Genomic DNA, 22,881 nt, shown 5'->3' on the forward strand with positions numbered 1-22,881 from the left:
TATTATTGCAACGAGATCACTGGGTTAAAATTCTTTTATATGTTTTCCTATTACAGGCTTTTCTGAAGGTGTGCTTAGGGGTTCTGTCTGGTTTATTTAAGCAGAGGGTAGCATGGTAAAAGGTCTGAGGATATTAATAAAGGTCCCCTTTTTGCTTGTAAACTTCTTACTGTACATATCAAAAAAATTATTTTTTGCCCTGTATTTTCTTAAAAGTTAGTTACTGCCCCAAAGGAAATGCCTAAATGGACATTCTGCATGATGTTTTTCTTATATATGTAAAATCATTTTATTTTGTCTGAATTATCATCTAAGTTTACTTTGTAATTCCTAAGGGTTATCAGATGATCATTAAATCTTGATTTTCTGTCAGGAAGAATTAATAATCCTGACTTCTAAGTGAATTTAGAAGCAATAAGGGATTGGAGTCAAATATTTGAATACCATTTCAATGTTAAATCAGTTATTCATGTTTCAACTTAGGCTGACTGGTAGATAAAAAATAAATTAAATTCATAAATCCTTCTTTGCATTTTAAATTTTTTTCTTCCTCCCTCAGCTTGTTTAAAAATATACATGATTTTGGTGGGGATTGCTGCTTGGGTGTCCTGTATTTAGAACATCTTTTCATACAAGTTCTAGTAAAGAACTTACGTAGCCATATGCCTAGATCACATATAATGCTATCTTAAAAGTTAAAAATAAATCCAGTAGAATAAAATAAGAATTGGTTTCTGGGTGAATTGGTCAAATTCTTTTAAAGGAAAGCTAAAGTTAAAGGAAGACTTTCATATTCTAATGCTACCTTACAAGAAACTGCCACTTTACAGCCCGTGTTTCTGGTTATTATCTCTTACTGTATTTACTTTAAATGGCTGTGTTTTTATTAATGAGATATGTATTCACTTGTCAATCACAGTTACAGAGACCTCTGAGGGGAAAAAAAATTCAACTAAACTATAGACTTTAAGAGATTTTTGTAGTCTTTCTCCTGTTTTATGTGTTTTTACATCTGAGGTATCAGTGAAGAATATAGAGCCATATTGTCCCTGCACTTTATATTCTCTTGTAGTGACACGCCAGACTGCTGCTCTTGGCACAGGGTGTTCAGCCACCCTGTAGCATGGCTTTGTATTTACAAGATACAGGAGGTAGTTTTATTCTCTGCTTGCTTTATTGTGTTTCTTTATTTAACTTGTGTGTACTGCTGCACACTATTTAATGTCTTACCTGAAGCTGTATGAAAATGCTTTCCTCAGCTATATTATTTTCCATTAATTATCTTCCCTTCCTTGTTTTCCTAGTCTGATAGATTTCTGATTGGCTTTCCCAAATACCATATATTTATCCCATATATTTTTGTATACATATATACAAAATATACATACAGTGCATACATTGTAAATGTACATATATAGTACATATTATGTATATGTTTATAGCTTTAGGCTTGGAGCCTCCACAGTATTTTGAACCCATATGTCATTCCGTCTGTCTTTTTGAAATAAATTAAATTATATGCCTGTATTTTGTTGTTCCTTCTGTGTTTAGGCTGAATTTGAGGATACAATATTCAGCCCTCAGTGATCCCGAGTTTTGCAAATCTAAATCATGTTTTAGTTTCTGAAGCCCAGCTTCAAAAAGCCATGACCTACAAGCAAAGGCATGTTTGCAATTAAATCTGAATAAGTATTTCAAATTCTAGATCTAATGACAGTGGAAATTAATCCTTTTTGGGATATCAAGCAGGTTGACTAGAAGCTCAGGAAAATATTTAGTCAGAAGGTCGAAAGCGTTCTGTTATACTATCATAAAAGTTAGTTTATGTATCTTGTTTTCCTGTTGATAATGCATAGTCTTTCTAGATAAAATAATATTTATGTATTTATGCTTTCTGGAATAAAAGCTGGTTTTAATAATGTTTTGTTAGGTTGGAGACTTTTTTCCCATTATATCTTTCAGACAAAGAGCACAAAATCTCACTAAACAGAGAGTGTTTATGTGGGAGCAGGAGAATTTGGTGCACTTTAACCTGAAGTGGGTTTGTTTGCGGTCCAGACGGGACTCATTAGGGTTTTGACTTCAGCACCCACGTATATTCAAACTTCGTGGGCGTATAAGATGACAGGATATTTCTCTTTTGTACCTTCTGGTAATTCCTTTCTTCAGTCCTGTTTGGACCATAATTCTACCCTGAACAAGGGCTTTTTGGCAGATGCAGTTTTCAGTGGTGGCTGAAAGTTACACCACGACTCAAAGCAGAATCAAAAAGATTATACGAGAGTTTTAGACCAAATAATTTACTATTTCCTTGAAGTTGCCCTGTATTTTTTTAAATAAGTTTAGCATATGTCATACATTTAGAATAAAGTGAAGCAGAAATTACTTGTGCTTCGTGTTTTCAGACCGTGCCAACTGGACAGACATCTGTCAATCACTCCTGTCCTTACAGATACAGTCTTTGCTATAGTAAGGCCACAAAAAGTAACAGAACAAAACAAAAAAGCCACCAAAAAAATGCACCACACCAAAACCCCATACAGATATCTGAAATCTATTTTCATTTGATATTTCACAAAGCAGTCAGTGCTGTATTTTTTCCTTTCTTTTCTTTTAACTTCCTAGTTTCTTTGTTTTGCATGCTGACTCTTTTCTGTTATGTGTTCTTTGTCTGTGGTATACAACATTCCTAATTCTTGGTGACATCTCAAGAATTTGTGAAAGCTTGTTTCTCTTCTTGGTATATTCTTGCTCTTTGCTGTTTAGAGCAGACTCTTGTCAATATCGTGTTTCTGGTGAAATCCAGCAGAAATCTAGGTATAGTCAAATTAAGGAAGGATAAAAGTTTTCTCAGTCTTCCACTTTTCTCCCCCCTCCTTCATTATCCTTGGACAACTTCCCCACTGGGCTTTTAGCTGAAGATGATAGCAGACACTCTCGAGAGTTTATTATTTATTTATCTTTACATAATCCAGGGAGGCTGATCTCCCCATCGCAGCACAGACTGAAGTCCCTTGGCTGTGTCTGTGGCATGGACAGATGTTTGATGGCATATTCAAGAGTCTTGGTCCATGTGTTCACTGCATCTGCATACTGATGCATAGCGTTCCTCCAGGCAATTTGGAAGGAAACCCAGACACACAAGCCAGAAGTGACCTGGCTTATTCTCTACTGGGTACCTCAAATAAAATTAGTAGGGTGCCTTGCTGAGGGATGCACCTGCTCCGCAGCTAGGATGTGGCCAGCACATGCACCATGGGTGCAGGATCATAAACTACTGTGGACCATAGCCAAAATCACAGAACTCCTGTACCACATCCATAGCAGCACTTCGTAAATGCCTGTGTTATGGGTTCGATCATACCCGAGTATGGCTGTTATAGTTGTGAATATGTTAGTAATAATATTTTACATCTATTAAATACTGAACCGTTACTGGTAGTTTTGTGCAATCAGGAATTTATCAGGCAACTAACCTGAATCCTAGTTCTAACTTATCTTATCGCTGAGTCCTCAGAAAGTGACGAATATCCCTCGTCTACCACTTCTGTTTGTTTTTTCAATATATGCTTTAGCCTGTGGGCATATGTTAACTATTTTAAGAACAAAGCTAAATAATAGATGCTAATTTATTTTCATTATGTACAGTTACTTATGAAGAAGTCTCACTGAAGAGTTCTGGCTAAAGCTTTGAACAGATTAGAAATGATAAGTTGGCAAAAAACCACTTTCCCATTTGAAAAATATCACTGAAACCAAAGCCTTGGCATTTAGAACTGCTAAGAGTATGGATGTAAATACTAATGACAACCAAAAATAAGTAATATTAATACTTACTATTTCTGAATCCCTGATATGTGCTTGCCAAGAACTGGGGAGTTGATAGTGTGAGAAATGTTTAGAAGGTCTTTTGGAAATCATCTAGTACAGCCTCCTGCATAAAGCAGGATTATCACCACAGTGGATGGAGTCAGCTGTGACTTGCCAAACCACGTCCTGAAAACCTGTGTAACCTCCTGGGTAACCCATTCTAGTGCTGCCCTGCATTCCTAGTGTAGCATTTTTTTCCCTAACATTTAAGCTGCAGGTTTGGACTGCTATCTCTGTTTTACCTTCTGCCATGACCAAGAAGGATTTGACTCAGGTTTTGTGATTCACCTTCAGGCAACTGCAGGTTGCTGTTAGATCCCTCCTTAGCCCTTCTCTTCAGAAGAGAAAATAAGCTCAACTCCTTCAACCTCTTGCAGTTCATGTGAGCAGTCATCTAATAGGTCATCTGAAAGAACAAGCAAGACAAAACATACTAACAAACTAAATTTTCTTCCTCTCATAAGGAAGAAATATAGAGGCTGTATGACACCAGGTATTTGGGATTTTGTATAAAAAGTAAATTTTGCAAAGGTGAGGGATTGGAGACACAAGAATCAATGATTTTAGTGCATTATCTGAAAATGGTCAATATCAGCATTATAGAGTAAATTAAATTCTGATGGATAAGAATTAATGTTTAGTTACATCAGTTATCGGTTGCAGGCGGGAAAATTTTTAATTACATAAAGCTAGACTGGATGATTAAGCCATTTTTAGACTTAAAGAAGGAAAGGCAGCTTAACAGCTGGCTAAACTACAAGGATTAGACCTGGAATATCCGGGGCTAAGTGGTTTGCTTAAATGCTACCTCTGTATTTGACCTTGGATTTTTTAAAGACACTTAGTGAGATTTTCAGCACCACTTAGATGTATAGGCAATAATTCTACTAGACATCTATCAGTCTTGGGGGGATTTTGAAAAACGTTTATGCTCTTGCTCTTACTCATACACTACAGTGGAAATAGAAATGGAAATAACATTACTATTTCTTATCAGAGTTTGTTTTGTCTTTGTAAGTTTTTTGGAGTTGTCCTGTGTGTATCCATAATGCCTAGTACTGGAGTCATGGTGCAAAGATCATTCATCTTTGTTTCATTAATTTAGACAAGAATTGAGCATTTGGGAAGATGCCTGCTTGTTTATAACAACTTCACACATCCCACTGCATAATCACACCTCTTTTTTTTTGTTTGGGTTTTTTGTTTGTTTGTTTGTTTCCTGTGTCTTAAACCTATTGCTGTTACTTGGTATGTCTTTGCTGTGTATTTCTGAAGAGGGTATGTTTAAGCATTCTTCATGCCACCTGTAAGAGATGAATAATCTGTCCCTTAACTTCTTAACAACTTTCCTTTTTTATTTTGTTTGGGTTTTTTTTTTTTGTTTTTGTAAAGAACTCTATTTTCAAGGTGAAAAGAATTAGTCAATTTTGGTGTGGTTTTGCTCATGCAAGGCTGTTAAGTCACAGTACCACATGGCGACTGTTACAGCACAGACCTTAAACTAGATCCTCTAAAAGCTACTGTGCACCAGCCTAAAGGCTTCCTTTCCCCTTTTGGGCTTCCGCATGCGATAGTCACTGACAGCGCTGAAAAGATTGGTCTCTGCATAACAGTCCAGTGTGGCATGTACCCTGCCTGTACCAGGCAGGTAATGGCTGCTCTACTGCTGCTGTGTTCTGAGCCCATTCTCTCCTCCTGTTGCAGCCAGCATCTCTATTTGCTCAGCAGGATTGTCCCATGTATTTTCCCACTGCTGTTACACTCTTACCAGCCTTCAATATAGCACCGAACTATTTGTTTCTCCCATTCATCTCTCTTCCATGTATTCGCCTTTCCTTTCTGGACTGGCTAGGTGGTGTTGCTAAAAAGTTTAGGCGACATGAGATTGTAGATGTAGATTTTACTGCTCTACAAGTTAACTGCTAAGTTAACTAATGTTCTGTTTACAAAATATGAGTGCTATGCATTTGTTAGAAACTTCAAACTGTAATATTGTGAGGAAATGGGCTTGGTGGGTTGTAAATTTCTTTTCACTGATAAATTGGTATGAAGATGCTCCTTTTTTTTTCTTTTTTTTAGAAACCTGGTGGGGTTTGGTGACATAATTTAATATGCAAAACAGTCTTTCTGAGGCTTATCTCTATCATTAATCTTATCAGTTAGCCGTGTGCAAACTGCAGACTAAAATCCTGTTAAGTACAGGTAGTCATTGCCTATGTTGTAAGTAAAAGTCAGAAGTCTTGGGTATTAGCAATTTGGATTAACTACTATATCATTTTTTCTAGTAAGACTTTACATGTTAAAAGACATAATCTATTCTTCCTCTCTGTGATAAAATGTGTTTATGTACACATACATGAAAATACAAACTTATTTTAGAACATATAAGGCATTTTTATTTAACATTCAGAAGGTCCCTTCTGTGAACAGTCTTGTCATCATACGTGTGTGATAACGTAGGAAAAAAGGGGATGATCTTTTTTCAAGAGGCACTGTGTGACCTGACCTGTTTTAACAGTTCTTTTGCTGGACTGCTAAATGATTGTATCAGTCACTTCAAACAGCTGTAACTGAACATGCACTGACCACAATGCAGAATGACCTTTTAGTTTGCTCATCATTAAGCTTAAGTTAGTAGACCTTTCAGCCTGATGCAGAATTTTTTTTTTCAAGGCACCCTGCTGTACTTTTCCTGTTTAAACTCTTGAATTGTTACCTATTTTAAGGATCTCCTGTGCCCTGAAGATATTGTGACATTTACTAATCCTTCCCACTGGACTTTCCAGACGTTATGGCTGTCTCACGCTGTGCTGGACTCTAAGTACATAAGGCTTGGTTTTGAACTATAACTCAAAACAAAATAAATCTTGGAATATAAGTGCATACTTTATGAAAAAAATCTTTCTAACAAATTTTGTATGAAAGCTTTTGAAAAATTTTAATTTACAGTTTGTTTTTCTGTTACTGCCGAGTAGGATATTCCAAAATCACAGATGTAAATTTCATGAAATTGAAAAAATATTTTAAAAAGTTCCCACCCTCACAGAAAAAGGCTGTAGAGATGGCTTTCTGTGTCCAAAGCCTAGCTAACTTGCCAGTGAGGTTATTAAGCTGAAATGCAGGCTCTCTTTTATTTACTACTGTTTTTCTTGCTTTTTCCTATTGACATATTACATTGAAAAATTGGAGAAGTTTGCTAATTGATTTTTTCTTCCGTCATAAACAGCTGATGAAGTACTTTAAGAGCCTCAAAAATGTCATTTGTTCTTTAATTATTCCTTGGATATCTAGTGCAAGAGAAATACTTGGAAATCAACAAGAATTATCATCAGTGTTCAGCAAAGTCTCAGTCCTGTTTTATAGAAAATGCTGTCTAGAACATCTAGTTAAAGAGAATACAAACAAAAAAGGTAACATGTCATTTGATGAAAAGTTTAATTCAACAAAACAGGCTATGCTCTTAAAGCTGATGCACTCTGCTCCTGGTAGACAATGGACAAGCTGTTCATGATTTTCATTGCTTTGGCTTGAAAAGCAACCAGAATTCCTTGGCTTTAGGAATTATAAGAAAATACAAGGAAGAGGTGTGTGGTGAAGGGCCACAGTGCCTAGTGAATCACAAATAGGTGTAAACTGTTAACACACTGACTTTGTTATTTGTAAAGATGAAACTAGTTCAACCATGGAACAAATGTTCCTTGAGATGAAATTGAAGGAGCTTGTAGTTAAAATTGTTTACATACAGCAAAACATAATTCTAAGGGACATTGCCAGCTCTGGGCAAAAAATATCTGATGGATTAATGTTATTTTAGTGGCATTAAGGATGTATTTTCCTAATCATTTTGTCTGGCAGTAAAATCTGTACAAATTCCTACTCTCTCCTACCCCAGACAGAGTCTCCTGACATTCTTTTCTTCCACCTAAATCCATAATTTCCTTGTTTGTATGGTAAAACTAATTTTGGAGTGGTACTGTAAATTAGATTTCTAAAAGGGAAGAAAAAAGTTGGAAAGAAAAATAATGTTTATTTTGTGGCAAAAAACATTATTTTCAGGGCTAGAAGGCATCTAAGAGGAGATGTGGGATTCTAAAGACTCTTCCATGTGACAGTGAAAAAGATTACCCGACAACCCTTATCCTTATTAGCAAATCAAGTCCTCTGTGTTCAGAAGATGCTTAAGGCCAAGGTTTGTCCCTGAATGACTTGCTCATTTTTCTGCACTCACAGCAGTGACCTGTTTTGAGCCTCTTCTGCTACCTTATACACAGCCAAGCTACCTGTGCCCCATCCTTCTCTTCCATCGCTTCGGTCTGCAGAAGGGTTAAGAACAGAATTTGAATTCCAAAATATTCCTAAGCATCTCAGTATAAGGTGTTGTTACTGTTTCCCATCCAGCCCAAGTGGTCATGCCTGAAGTTATGAAGGAAAGACTAATTCTCTGGTGTAGTCAGCACATTACTATCATTTGCTTTCTTAGCATTCATGTATGTAAAAATGTTTTTGTTCATATTATGAATGTTGGCATTGTCATTTGGGTATAGCTATTTTTGAATCAAAATAATAGCTAAAAACTCATGGGAGAGTTCTTCTCGTTTAACTCATTCATCTGTTAGCTAGCCTTGAATTGTAGTTTAAGTTAATTTCAACTGAAAGTACTTAAAAGACCACATATGAACATTTAACAGAATATTTAAAAACATTGCGTCAGCGGTCTTAAGGTTGCATCACTGCCTGACAAAACCAGTGACAATCACTGTTAACCTTGGCATTGCTTGTTCAGGAGCTCCTTTCGTAAGTGGCAACTTCATAAAAGTTTATAGCTCTGGAATGGAGAGGTCGAAAGATGCCAATTAATTTTCCATTTTTGACATTTGTCCAGAGTGTGCAACACTTGTGGCTTGTAAGAAGGTATCGTCTGTTAACTGGTGACCTCAAGGGCATTTTTGGTAGAAATAGCAGGATGAAGAAATCTCAGTCAGTTAGAAGAGCTTAACTTCTTTTTAGCTCTATATTGTTTATTGTTCTTTTAAAACAAAGTGAAACTTGTATTTAAAACTTCTGGAACTTGCATTGAGAACCTGCTACATATTCTTGTTGCTAATAGGATGTGTTCTTTAGTGTCTATCAAGCCAGACCTGGTCTTCCTTTTAATACAGATAACATGTTTTTTAGGGCTGTCTTCATAATGCGTAACGCAGGCCATCAGCAGTGTCACAGCTCACTGGTTAGTAACTGAAGGGTCTGTAGTTATGCATCTGGGAAAGGCAGAAAAGCTTGACCTCAGAAAGAAGTTGTGTGGGTATAGGTATTTTGCTTCTGGAACAGTTGTGTCTGTATTTATGTAATTGCTTTTTTTTTTTCCTAAATAGGGATTCATTTATGTAGTCAGACTCATTTGGAAGCAATATTTTGGTGTATGGTCTTAAAATGCGCTAGAGTTTTTATATCTGTTTTTAAAAAGCAGGCAATGATAGTACACCTAAATGTCATTGTCCCCTTAGTCCTTGCAAAAGGGCTGTTAAGGCAGTCCTAAAATACCATCTGAATAACAGATGCAGGTGCTGTAACCACATGCTACCCCTGCCCTTATCCTCTGAGGTCCTTGCTATTAGGTCAGAAGGAGCTGTATTGTTGGGGAAGGGATACATTGGCAGATTCTGCAAGCAAAATAGATCAGGATTGTGGAGTTAGTTTTTGGGTTCCATTATGCTGAGAGAGTTGTTACTGAAATAGCACAGGAAGCCTTAAAAAAATTACACACCTTAGATACAAGTATTAATAAATAGAAACTATTTGAGCACTTTAATGAAAACTTGTTGTTCTCTCTCAGTGTTAACTGCTTCTATACTTTTATTCTTTATATAAACATAGAGGGTCAAATCTACCTTACGTTAGCACTGAAGTCTCACACTGAATCATAAAGGAGTTGTCTGTACTCTGCCAAGAAAGAAATTCAACTCCTACATTCCTAAAAGTTATTCTATTTTACTGCAGTCTGTCATGTGTAGTCTAAATTACCTTCTTGCATGAATTCTTTAATAAACAACAGTTTCACATAACCTGCATATGCCATCGTTGCAAATAATTTATAGCTCAAGTCCCATGCAGTATCTAGTTGTTCTCGGTCAGGGTGTGTAGAGAAGTAACTCTCTACTGAGTTACTACTGAGGGTAGTGATGAGATCGTCCTGCCAGGCTCAGACAGGAGCTTTTCTTTAATGTTATACAGTGAAGGTGTGGATGGGCACAGAAGATTAAAGCCTGTGCCAGTCGGTCATACAGGAGTGATGTAGTTTTAAGTTTTCTCATACCATATTCAATTCCATTTAAATATTGCAAAATGCTGAATTGTAAATGTTAACTTAGCTATGAATAAAAAATGCTGATATTTTATTTAATCAAAAATAATTATGGATAGTCTGCCTTTATTGTATTATTTAAAATATTTCATTTTGCATTTAGACTACAAGTTATTGCAGAGGGTTTTTTAATATATATAAAGAGAATTTGTTTCTGATGCATAAAAAATACAAAAGAGAGACTTTTGCAGGCCACAAGGAAAATTGTTTGCTTTTGACAAGGGGTGTCAGTTGTCTGGATATGGAGGAAAACTACGGTAGGCAGTTCACATGAAACAGCAGGAAATACTTGCTTTTCTAGAGTGTTATCTAACTCCTGTTCTGAAAGACGTTCCTTTACAGAAAAGAGAGCTTTTTTTTTTTTCCCCCTCTCTTTGAGTTCATTACTTTCATGTTCTGTGCAAAGAATAAGCATCTATGCATGGGAGATGTAACTGCCAGTATTTAAACTGCTAAGCACTAGAAATGAGAAGTGGAGGTGGGGGTGATCCTACCGAGGCAAACATATTCTTATGCCACCCTTTAATAAAATATTTTAAGGAATAGCTAGAAAGCTTCCCCTTTGACTTTCATCTGGCAGGTTTTGATTGTAGCTTTGTAAAGGAATTGGTATTGACTTGTGTCAGGCAGTTTTGGAGGAGAGGTGAAGAGCCTTGTCTCTTGACTTTCTGTGTGTTTTGTCAAATCGAATACTTCCATTTGAAGTGTGAAGTGAAGGCTGATGTCAAGAAATGCCTTCAGCACAAGCTGGTGCTGGTCTCTTGTGACTTTCTTCTTTCTTAAAAGTATCAGATTAGATTGTAAAATGATGGCAATCTAGCTGGACATAAACGCGTTTATTGCAGGCTCAGCAGCCATTACATATCATTAGTGAAAGGAGGCAGGGGGCAAGGGGACCACTTTGATGTCAGTTTGATTCTTTTTAAGGACAAATGCATTTGGATGAGAAGATGCTAACTTTATGGCTGCTTGTATACTTCAAGTTCAGAACCGATTACTGTCTGTGTTTCTTTGTCCTGTTCATAACCTTACAGTCAACTTATTTTCAAAGCAAATACAATCTGTAAGAGCAGAAGTGTTAATAGAGGAGCTGGGAATAGGAGATTTTTGAAGCCATTTAAAATTACATTATTTATTAAGAGTATGGTCTATTACTGTCAGACCAAACCTGTTCAAAATGTGAATACAGATTTTTGCAATGTCACACGCTTTCCCTTAACAGTGAAATAGTAGGCACAATTAAAACAGGGAAACTTCTCTTTTACATCAGCAAATCTGTCCTCTATGATGTGACACAGTTTTCATTAGAATATTTAATTTTACTTTTGGACAACTGCTAAAAGTGTGTGTTTAGTCATGAAAGGAAAGATGCATTCTCTGGTTTTTGAGGTTTGGGGTTTTTCCTTGCTGAAGCAGACCTAGTTTATTTACTCTCTGAAATTTGTTTCGCCCTTCTAATTTGTAAGACACACCTTTTGCACTGTGCATGGGATGCAAGAAAGGTTACAAATTAGAAGTTCAAGAGGAAATATCTGAATAAATGTAATTTTATTGCAGTGGCTCTCTTTTTCTCTTTGTTATTGTTACTTAGACCTGACCTTCTTCCAGGATTTGATGCATCACATATCTTTTTCTTTTTTGTGTTATTTTATTAAGTACTTTCTGTTGTCTTACTTGGTTTCAAACAAATCATACATTCATGCCCTAAATGTTTCACTAGTCAGAATAATTAAGTTGATCAGGTCTGGGAGCATCAGAAGGAAAATAACAAGGTCATTGAAGCATTCAAGCTCTAATGGGAACCTGAGTTCATTCAGATACCAAATCTAATAATTGCTTTACACCTGTATACACACTCCCAGTGAGTAAGTTCACATTAAAAGTTTAGCAGTACAGTTTCAGTACTCTGTTTCAAGGCAATTTTAATATTGGTCTTAAAAGACTAAGTTGATTTGACTTCTTTCAACTTTTTTTTTTTGTGTATCAGCTGTAGTTTAGCTGATTACTCATCTTTATGCACTGAAAAATATTTTTGTATGAGAATTTCTTACTAGAGATATATGAGTAATGTATTGCAAATCACATTTAATAGCAGTCAGAAAAATGTGAAGACTATTGTCTATGAGTTTCACTGCTATGAAACAATTTATTAGCCAGGTTAAAATTTACCATATACAATTTAATAGTAGTCAAAGTCTGAAACTCTGAGTTTATACATGATTGTGTGCGTAGCACAGCATAAGGATTGTAGGGATACTCATAGCTATGATTGCTGCTTGAAAAAGGCAATTTGATAGGGATGAGGCAAAAATTAGCATTATGTTGTGAGATTGTATGAGAAAAGAAGCAATAATTATAACTTCTCAGATTAACTAAATTCTGTGACAAATCTCCATGAGTGCTGGTGGTACAGGCTGTCACAAATATTAAAGTAAATTTATCACAAACAAGAATTAAAAGAAATACTGAATGCGAAAATGACAGCTATTCGTAGCAGGTTTCAGTAAATTCCAGACTCAAATGCTGGTCACAGAGCTGCTTGTTATTGGAGAGGATTTGAACTGATGCAATCGTTCCTCTTCATCTTCTTTTTATTTTCCCACCTTTATAAGTTTAGTTCTCAGCTGAGAATTCAAACTGAAAAAGAAATGGAAAATGGCTGTATATGTGCCTTCATTGTGCTGACATGAAGGCCTATTTTCCTCTGTAATTTTGAAGGCCAATTACCCTTGGAGGAAAAGAGAAAAATAGATTGATTTGTCTTGTAACCCCTGAGGCAGGCATGTGTTGTCTCAAACTAAGGCTTTTTCCATTGCAACTCTTGTGGAAGAGCTTTCAATTCACATCCCAAGTGGTACTATCAACAAAGAAAGCAAAGTCAAATTAAAATATTAACTAGATCATTTAAAGGTTTGAGGAATCCTAGCTTATTGGGCCAATTTTTTTTTTATTTTTAATTTTTTTTCAATCTTCAAGGCCTGGTGTAAACAATAGTAAAATTTATTTTAAACAGATTAATTTAAAATAGGGTTTTATTCTATAAATACTTTCTTAGATTTTCTTCAGCTGTAAATAGGATAAGTACTTATTTGCTTAATGGAATTGCGATACAAATGGTCAACATCCTAGATTTTGGTTGCAAAAGTGTTACTTTTATTGTGTTCCTATACTGTATTGACTGTGGTCACAGCTGAACTGGGCTGAGCTGGTAAATGTCATCACGCATGTCATTTAACATTCAAACTTCTCAAATTATTGATTTTAAAAGCATTTTTATGTATAACACACTGAACATAAATGTTTTTTCTAGTGGTGTTCTGCATTTTCATCCAACTCAAAGTCTACAATTAACAGTGCCCTGCAAGCTAGGGCTTAGTGGCAGTGGTAAGATTAGATGTGCCTTTGTTCCCTATTAATCTGAGTGAAACCCCTTTGTGTCAGGACTTAGGTCCTTTAGCTCTCCATATTTTAGACCTGGCTCTGTCCTGGAGTGCTTCTGGATTTTAACAACTTTTATATAGCAAGTTAGAAAGAATCCAAACATCAACGTATGTTCTCAATGAGAAATTGTGCACATAGGCTGGTCTGGGAACCTCCTTGAGATGAAGGTACTGTGTGTTACCTAAATGACTAACACTTTTGAAGTGAATATTGTAAAAAGGCATACATATCAACATACAAATCTATCTTACCTTTAAGTCTTACTATGTTATGATGATAACTTTGGCACTCCTGACTTCTGCAGATAACTCGGGAGCTGTGTGTGTCTGCTTTCTTCTGAGGAGGATCCATTCGGTCTTGAGAGATGTCCTTTTAAGTCTGTTACAGTTCTCCTAAATGCTTTTTCTTCCTATCCTAGAAATCTTCTTAATAGCTACACAGACCTCTTCCTCTTTATTTCTTCTAACACCTTTTCTTACTCTTCAACACCTTTTCTTATGTATCACTATATTGGTAAACATCCTACTAACCAGATCAACACAATGCACGATACCTTTGTAATTGACATATAATTTATAATTATATGTGCTATCTGGTTTTGAGGGCTTTAAAAACAAAATAAAAGCAACCCCTGCTGTTTCTTTGGCCTAAGGGTAAGTTTCTTTTTCTCCATCATAACAACATATACTGTGTATATGCTCAGGTTATCACCCAGCTTTCACATGAAAGTCTGGGGTTGGACCTAAACCAAAATAAAACAGGCTTTATAGAATTTGACCTCCCAGCTACAGTGTTTGCTTGAAATCTCAATGTTTTCTTTGAAATTGATGCTAAAACAACCATTTTAGCTGTCATTTGATTGTCAAGAATTTGAGATTCGGTTTAGGAGAAAAAGCTGAGAACAGGGATGTCGTATCACTTAATATTTTTTCTTTTTTGGTTACAAAAATATCAAATCCAAATGAATATAAAATTATACAGTGTGATGGTTATAAAGGGTCTAGTACAAATTTTGCCAGGCATGTTCAGGGTGCCTGTTAACATTGACATAAGAGTGTTTAAAATAGTGAAAGATTAAAAGAAACATTAACTGTACAGTTTCCCTTATCCTACTTAGAAAACTTTTATTTGCCTATTTCATCTATTTGCAATAAAGATCTTTTGGAAAGGGCTGTCTGTTTCAGAGGGTTCTTTCTGAGGTGTTATTTTGGCTGCATTTCTCCCATAATTGATTTTTACCTCATTGCTTTTTTTTTTTATATAGGCCACACATTTTGAAAGATCAGTTTGAAATCAAATCTCACAGAGATGGACTGAATCTTAGCAGAATTGAGGGTAGAAGAGCCATTTTCTCTCAAGGTGCTGTTTCTCAAAAAGATTTCTTTCCAGACACTGGCAACAGTTTTGAAGCTCTCAATTTCCTTGACTAGCTTATTTCTCAGTTGGTATTCTCTGATAATGTCGCAGGTACAAGCCAGGCAGTATAGAGAGTGGTGTTCAGCTGTAGCTGTTAAAGAGGTGCCAGAGATTGATGGGCTTCCCTGCTGTCTTACAATATATCAATTCTGCTTCTGTCTTATGTTCTATTAATTCCAATTTCCAAAAAGATATACCTTCCATTGTTGGTAAGCTAAGCTGATGAAGGTGCATGCCGTCAATAAAGAAAAATAATAAAGTTAATTCTTGTCATGGGTTGCTCTTTGAAGCAATTGATAATACACTGTTATATCAAATGGCGTGGTAACTTGGCTTCAGTTTTCCCTATGCATAGATGGTTCAAGGAGAAAACTAGAGGCTGGCCAGGCTAAAGTGATTTAAATTTATTCTGACTTGTCCCAGTTTTAATCAGTGACACTATAGAGAAAATGTTTACTTATCTCTGTCAATAAAAAAAAGTGACATTTGTAAAGTGCAATTCATGTTTTCACCTTTTTCTAAAGAGGAAATGCCAATGTTGTTAGTGTCACAGATGCAGTGTTTGTGCCTTGGAAGTGGCAGCTTATCCATTTAAAACATTCTTAAATGACCCGCCTACTCATTTTTTGTGTAATCATTCCTTACTTACAGGAATTTATCTTGCTCTTCTGATTGTTTTCCATGTTATATATGTCCGTGGTGCCTGCTGAAGTACCTGGAGCTGTATGAGCAGTTTCCTTTGGGTTGCTCGTGAAAACAAGATGTGTTTCAGTAGGATTTCTCATTGAACAAAATTTATGTGAATGAATAAATAAATATTTGATGTAAATGCTTTTATTGATTCCCAAAGGCATAGGCCATAGAAATTCCCTTACAGTGTGCATTTCTACATCTTTTGCATAGTCAAAATTATTTCATAAAGATCAAATTTTAAATATTCTATTAATTGCTCAGTGTTCTGACTTCTTCATGTGGTCATTTTCAAGTCAACTCAAGCTGGTACCTTCTTCCTCTGAGCATTAAACAGCTTTTATTATTGCCAGCTATGGGAATTCTTTCACCTTGGGGTGTTAGTCAGGAGGGGGAAAAAAGGAAGAAAAAAAAAAGGAAGAAAGAAAAGGAAAAACAAAAGTAGTGGTTTTGCAAGTTAATGGGGTGAGCTTTTTAAATTAATCAGCATTTCAGAGTTCTCCTTACTGAGGCTCATGCCCTGCAGGACCCGCTCCAGCACAACAGTTGCTAGCCGAGCACCCAATGCTGTACGCTACTCCTCTGCCAGATTCAACATTTTGGCACTATTTAAAGCTCTTATTAATGCGATTAACATAGTATTTATCAACTATGACATTCTTTAAAATACGTGTTGTTCAGGTATGAGGGTCCTGTGACCACTGTCTTTGAAGAAGGCAAAGTAGTGCTGGTAGTACTCATTCCTGAAAGCTCCAGTATTCTCTTTAGCCCATTTTCCTACAACATTTAGGTGCTTCATCTTCTGCATACAGATTAATGTTTCGGCCTTTTGGTTTTTTTTGAAAAAAGCACAAAAAGTACAACCTGTACCAGTCATGTTTGGTTGTTGGTTTGGGGGGGCGGGTTGTGTGGTTTGGGGGGTTTGGTGATTTTTCAATGCTAATCTAGCGGTGCTGCCGTTATTTACATTTGGTAGGAACTTAGTCTTCTGATGAGCACTCTAGGAATGTCTGCATGAACATTTAAAAATCAGTCTAGAGTTTGAACTGACTGCTGCAATTAAAGCACAAAGAAACACTTTTAATGCTTTAACTGACTGGAAAAAAACATTTGATCCTGGGGATTTAGTCAACTAAGATACCACACCCAAGGTAGCAGTTTATAATAAATTTATAATTTTAATATAAGGCATGCTAAAGAGAGGACTTTTTCTGTGGTTGTTAAAGGACAACACAAATTCCAGTCGAGCCCATTTAAGGTATGGTTTTGTAGACTCTGTCTTTTTCTATTATCAGATATGTCAGTCTCATGACTAGTCTGTTCGATTGCACAACATCTATATTACTAGCATTGATTGCTCATAAAAAGTAAGGTTTATAATTAGGAGAGCGCAAAGTTACTAGCTGGAAGAGTGGATAAGAAGAAAGCAAAATGGAAAAGTCACTTAATCTTAGTATTGAAATATCTTTTATTTTCTCCTAATATAACTGAGTTTTATGTAATTCTTTTTATAATAAAGTCTGTATAGTTCTTCCAGTGGAGGTCTAAAGTTTGCACAGTGAAGATTATATTCCAGTATTTTATATATATATTAAAAAGGAACTTTTCAGTGATTTGATTTCTCAGTATTTAATTGTATATTTACTTCATTTGAATTTGATCCAGCTAGCTAAAAGATGAGGATTATTTTATGATACAAAAATATGCTTTGTTTTCCATTTTAATCCTTCATTGCTCTCCCTTTTACTGCTACAGGAAAAGACCATTCAGCTGATTGAGAGGCCACTTTTAAGTTCATGTGCTCATTTCTGAAACAGTTATAATGTCTGTAATATGAGCATTGCAGATGCTTCTTAAATGTCCTACTTTTAAAACAGATGGACTTCTGACATTAAAGTAAGAAACAAGTTTTTCATCTACATCGGTAGATGGGTTACTCAAAAGGCATGACTGATACACTCAGAAACTATTACCATGTTTTCTAGTCATTTTTTCATGCTTCTGAAGTGTACCCCTGAGCCTTTCAGCAATAATTTTTGGCTTAATTTTAAATACTCTTAGGTTACTGCTACTGCCTTTTATTTTCCCTCCTTACCCCACCCCGCGTTACAAGTGAATAGTATTACCGTTTAGTGATATTATATGTAGTTTTATGTTAAAATAGCCGTAGTCATGTTTGTAAGCCAGTCTTGCTTTGTGTTGTATTCAATATGTAATTCAATGTAAAACTTGTAAATCAATGTAAAAAAAAGAGCTGTTGCAGCTAACTGAAGGTGTATGTTTAAAGTGTTATGTCATGATTTTTAAAAGATTTTTGTTTGAGTCACTGAAATACCAGCCCAATGCAGTTTCAGATCCTAATATGCAACCCTTTGTTTTAGCCTGACGAATATGTTTATACATACACAAGCACATTTTACATCTAGTGAAGAAACAAGTTGTTTCTTTATGTGGAATATGCACACATGCGCGCAAGCTTGCTTGCAGATTCACTGTTGAGTAAAACAGGTCTCTTTGTACAGAACAAGAAATGGTCTATATTAACCTCCAAAATTTTCAGAAATGTTAAAGCTTTCATGTTGCTAGTAACTAAATCTAATCCTCCCATCCCTTTTTTATAATGAGCTGAAAATTTTATCAAAGAGTAATTTGTATTCTACTTGCCTTTGTTTTAGTAAAACTCACTATAAAGAGCTCTAAGCTCTGCAGAAAAATCTCTTGCAAATGCTGACATTGTTTCTTACTGGTAATAACTAAATCACTGCATCCCAGTTTCCTTGATTAGAATAACCTTGTGGTTCTTTTCAGTCTCTCCTGACTCTTTCAGATTCTGTATTCCTCTCTCTAGAAAGTATAATTACTTCCATTTAAAAACTGGAATTAGTTTAAAAGAATAGATTACTTCTAATAATTGGGAAAAATACTTTTTGTTTATCATCAGCTAAAGAAAGAACTGATAATGCTTCTGGTTTTTACAATTTTGTTTGTGTTTTATTTAAGTCCCAGCTCAGTTGTGCAATTTCAGGAGATTCTGAACTGTCATTTGCAGAAAATGTTTGTCTCTGCCGGGATGAAAAGAAACAGAAAAGAGAAAATCTAACAAACCCAAGTATGAAGAAATGGAGAGTTCTTGGACTCTCTTAATCTTTTTTTAACCTCTGCAGTTGACAATGTTGAAATTATATCAAGAAATAGTCTACTGGTGAAGGCACTTCTCACTGGGAGCAATTATCACTAAACTCTACTATCCACTGTTATAGAGGAGCAGCAGCACATTTGAGTTGATGACTCTCCTTCTTGGGTTTTAGGCAGCATTTTTGTGCTTTAATTTCCAGTGCCTGGTGACACTGCAACCAGTGTAGAGATTTATTCCCATGCAAAACAGATTGACTTAGGGTAATTTGAATACTTCATGCATGGATAGATTCATTAGGAAAAGGAGGCAAGGCAGAACTATAAAAAGAACTAATAATCTTGCTAAAGGAGCCGTTAATTCCCTATAGCATTGGAGACACTTTCATTGAGCAGGGGAAAGGAAGGCTGATTTTGCAGAACCTATGCAGTGTCCACAGGCATCCTCTGTTGTTTGTCCATAAACAGATCACAGAGATTACTTTCTTTGTCTTCTCCAGAACCTTGTTTAATGTGCTTGGATCATTTCTGGCTTTGTTAACTTAGGACAGAATCACAAAGTGGTTGAGGTTGGAAGGCAGTTCTGGAGGTGACCATGTCCACCCCCCCGCTCAAGCAGGGTCATCAGTTCCTCAGGATCGTGTCAAGACAGTTTTTTAATATCTCTTATGATGGAGACTCCATAGCCTCCCTGGGCAACCTGTTCCAGTGCTCAGTCACGCTCACAGTGAAAAAGTGTTTCCTGATGTTCAGAAGTAACCTCCCGTGTTTCAGTTTGTGCCCATTGCCTCTGGTCCTCCCACCTGGGCAGCACTGAAAAGAGCCGGGCTCCTGCCTCTTTGCATCCTCCCATCAGGTATTTATGTACATTGGTGAGATCCCAGATTGCTCTTTGCTCCAGCCTTTCCCCCGGTCTCTGGAACATAGTGCTTCAGTCAGTAGCTTCTCAAAGAATGTGTTTCTACCCATCAGGTGTGTTGGGGTTTCGTGCGTTACGCCTGAACCTTCTGCCTTGGCCCAAGTTTAGCACTCTCCCACAGCAGTACCAGTAACGCATGCTTTTATAGTCTGCTGCACTGTGGAAACAGATACAGCTAAATCTGCTCATTTGGAAAACAGCTGAGAAAACCTGCTTGCCTGCAGTTTGTCTGTCGGACTTTTTGCTTCTGAAGTGACTGTTGTTTTATGATATTCCAGTACTATGTGGAAGTTCCAGCCATATATCAGGGCACCCTGATGCAGTAGCAATGTAGATACTGTACTGATGCAAACAAAGAGCAGCAACCTGAATATGGCATGAGAGAATAGAACAGGCTAGATCAAAAGTAAGCAGTCACAAAGGAAAAAAAAACCAAACCACAACACCACAAAACAAAAATCCACACAAAACCTGCGTGGCAGGACCACATTTTAAAAAAAGAAAGATCAAAACCTCCAGAAAACTAAGTGGGCATTAATTTTCTGTCCCTTTTTGTGTGTATGGATATGTATATTCATCGCTTTAAAATTTTATTTTAAAGGCATTTAAGAATGCGGCTGGTACTTCATGATTGTTTTCCTGTGATAGAGACATATTTATTATTCATTGCAATAATTACTGTGTAATATTTTATACTAAAGGTTCTTCACATTGCACAATCAGGAAATGCTTAGGAAGTGGCTGATTTAACTGTTCTATTTTTAACTCTGTACTAAATCATAGTGAACTGTGTTAGCGCTTTTTTACTTGTAGCATCTACTAGGCTTTTCACCACCACACTGGTCAGTACATTCTCATGAAGCTTGAAATGTATTTTTCCAGAGCTTCTGTGCATAAATTGTTCATAAAATCAGATTTGTACCCAGAATTTTAGTTATTGTGTGCTGTTTCCAAGGGGACTGTGTTTCAGGATCTCCTAATGCTTTTATCACCCAGCTTCTCTGATCAAGAAAGTAATTTATTGCTGATTGCAGAGCTCTTGAACTCAGTCTGGCAGCTGCAGTATGAAACTTCTCGGATCCAGTCTCCTAGTTACTTATTTACATATAATTTGAAATTATTTTCAGGGCTGTTTGAAAACCTCTTGACATAGCATTATCCATATTTCAAATCTTATGGTGATTTGTTTTTTCCTCTCTTTGTATTACAGATAACAGACGAGTAAATTTGGAAAGGTCTCGTTCTCGCCACAATGGAACAATTGCAGCTGTATGATTCTTCTGATGCCAAAGAATTAGAGAATTGTTTTATTTACAGTTAAATGGATATACTATGAAAAGAATTTATCATACAAATTGGCAATGATCATAAAGGAATACTGGTATTGATTAAATGAGTTGTATAAATATTATGTATTTCAAAAGCTTTTGCTAAATAATCCACATTCTGTATCTTATTACCCCAACTACCAAGATCTGTAAACAGTGTTAAACAGTAGGGTATCTATCTTATTTTCTTACGTTCTTCTTTTTTTCTCCTCCTCCCCCCCCCCCTTCTTATTTTTTTTTTAAAGCTGGCAACTTACATGGAAGAAGTTGGGGATTTCTAGGTTGTTTTATATGGGTAAGAAAATACCAATTTGTTGAAAGAATACAGCTGTGGATTCCATTTGAAGTTCTGATTTGGACATGAAAGGAAAAAATAATAAAATTGTATGTTAATAAATTCAGAGATGAGCTGGTCTACATTATCAGAATCTTTTTTGTAACCGTAAAAAAAGCAATGCGTAGCCCCAGTCAGGTTGCTGAAAATCTTATCTCAATGTAAAGCCTGGTGGATTCAGCTATTGTGGCTGCAAGTACGATATACCACATATCTACACTTTTGGCGATATGATGATGTATAGTTACTTACCACTGCTAAAAAAAAAAATAAAATAAAACAGAGCATAGGCTTTTACCAAAATTAAATTATATCAAGGGCAGGATATGTTTTTAACTGTAGGTAAGGAGGGGTTTTTCTAATTATGCACTTATATATTCTTTATAAAGATACTTGGGGAAAAATATGATTGTCCTATTTTAATTACGCTAAAAATACCTTTGTGTAGGATTTTAGAGACAAGCTACATTATGAAGTTATTCAGAACTGCCTCTGAGTTTTTCCTCTGTTTCTCAGGTAAAACATGTAGCGGGATCTCTACTGGTGGATTTAGTGCTGAGGGTTTAGCAGCTAAGAACACATTTTCTACCTGGAGCACTATTTAGCAGTGGTCCGTGATTGCAGCAGTCTGATTTGTCAGGAAGCTCCTCCCATTCTACTTTGTATCCAGGCCCCTTGCACTGCAGTACCTCAGGTGAGCAGTCAGTTCAGTAGCTGACACTGTGTACCTTCTGCCACTCGATGGGAAACTATAGTTCCCTTTTCTCCCCAGACTCTAGTTGAATGTACAGTCTGTTTGGTGTTCAGGTCAGTCTTCACCATCCTTTTTACTAAATGTTCCGTGCTTATCTGGATGGGTTGGAGGATTTTAAGTGGGAGTTCCAGTGGAACTACTCATATGTTGCTCAGCTATGATATTTAAAAGAAACCGGGATTCTATGTAGTAGATGGAACTTATTCTCAAATTATTACTGCTTTTCACTGATTGATTAATTATTATGAATACTTTTATTGCCTGGTATTATGGGGAACTCTTTTTTTTAATGTTATATAAAGAATATTTGGAAGGTAAGGTGTCGCGTTGTTTTCTGTGCACAAACTGCTAGCTCTAGAGGAGCATTCAGTACTGGGGCAGTGTAACTTTGCACTACTGCTTGAGCCAAGCATCTTTGTACAGTAGATTCTTTTTGCTTCTCTGGTGAGATACTCTTAAGACTATCTATCTAGTTTGGGATAAATTCTTACAATTTCAAACTACAGTGATCAATATCCCATTACGGTTAGAAAAGATACAGCTCCTTTTCAATCTAGTATTGAAATAATATTTTTAAAATTTGTCTTCAAAGGAAACAGGGCTTTTGCCCATTACTATATCTCTAAACATAGGAAT

The 22,881-nt window shown here is 36.1% G+C and overlaps 1 protein-coding gene across 9 annotated transcripts in view; it reads left to right on the top strand.

The window, feature by feature from the left end:
* Nucleotides 1–21,771, top strand: part of DIAPH2 (diaphanous related formin 2) — a 250,096-nt gene extending 228,325 nt beyond the window's left edge. For all 9 annotated transcript variants that reach the window (XM_075106689.1, XM_075106684.1, XM_075106687.1 and 6 more), the window contains one exon: nucleotides 21,040–21,771. In XM_075106689.1, coding sequence (XP_074962790.1) covers nucleotides 21,040–21,104 — 65 coding nt within the window. In that variant the 3' untranslated portion in view covers nucleotides 21,105–21,771. The remainder of the gene's footprint in view (nucleotides 1–21,039) is intronic.
* The last annotated feature ends 1,110 nt before the right edge of the window (nucleotides 21,772–22,881 follow it).

Source organism: Phalacrocorax aristotelis, chromosome 11 (genome assembly GCF_949628215.1).
Source record: "Phalacrocorax aristotelis chromosome 11, bGulAri2.1, whole genome shotgun sequence".
Lineage (NCBI taxonomy): Eukaryota > Metazoa > Chordata > Aves > Suliformes > Phalacrocoracidae > Phalacrocorax > Phalacrocorax aristotelis.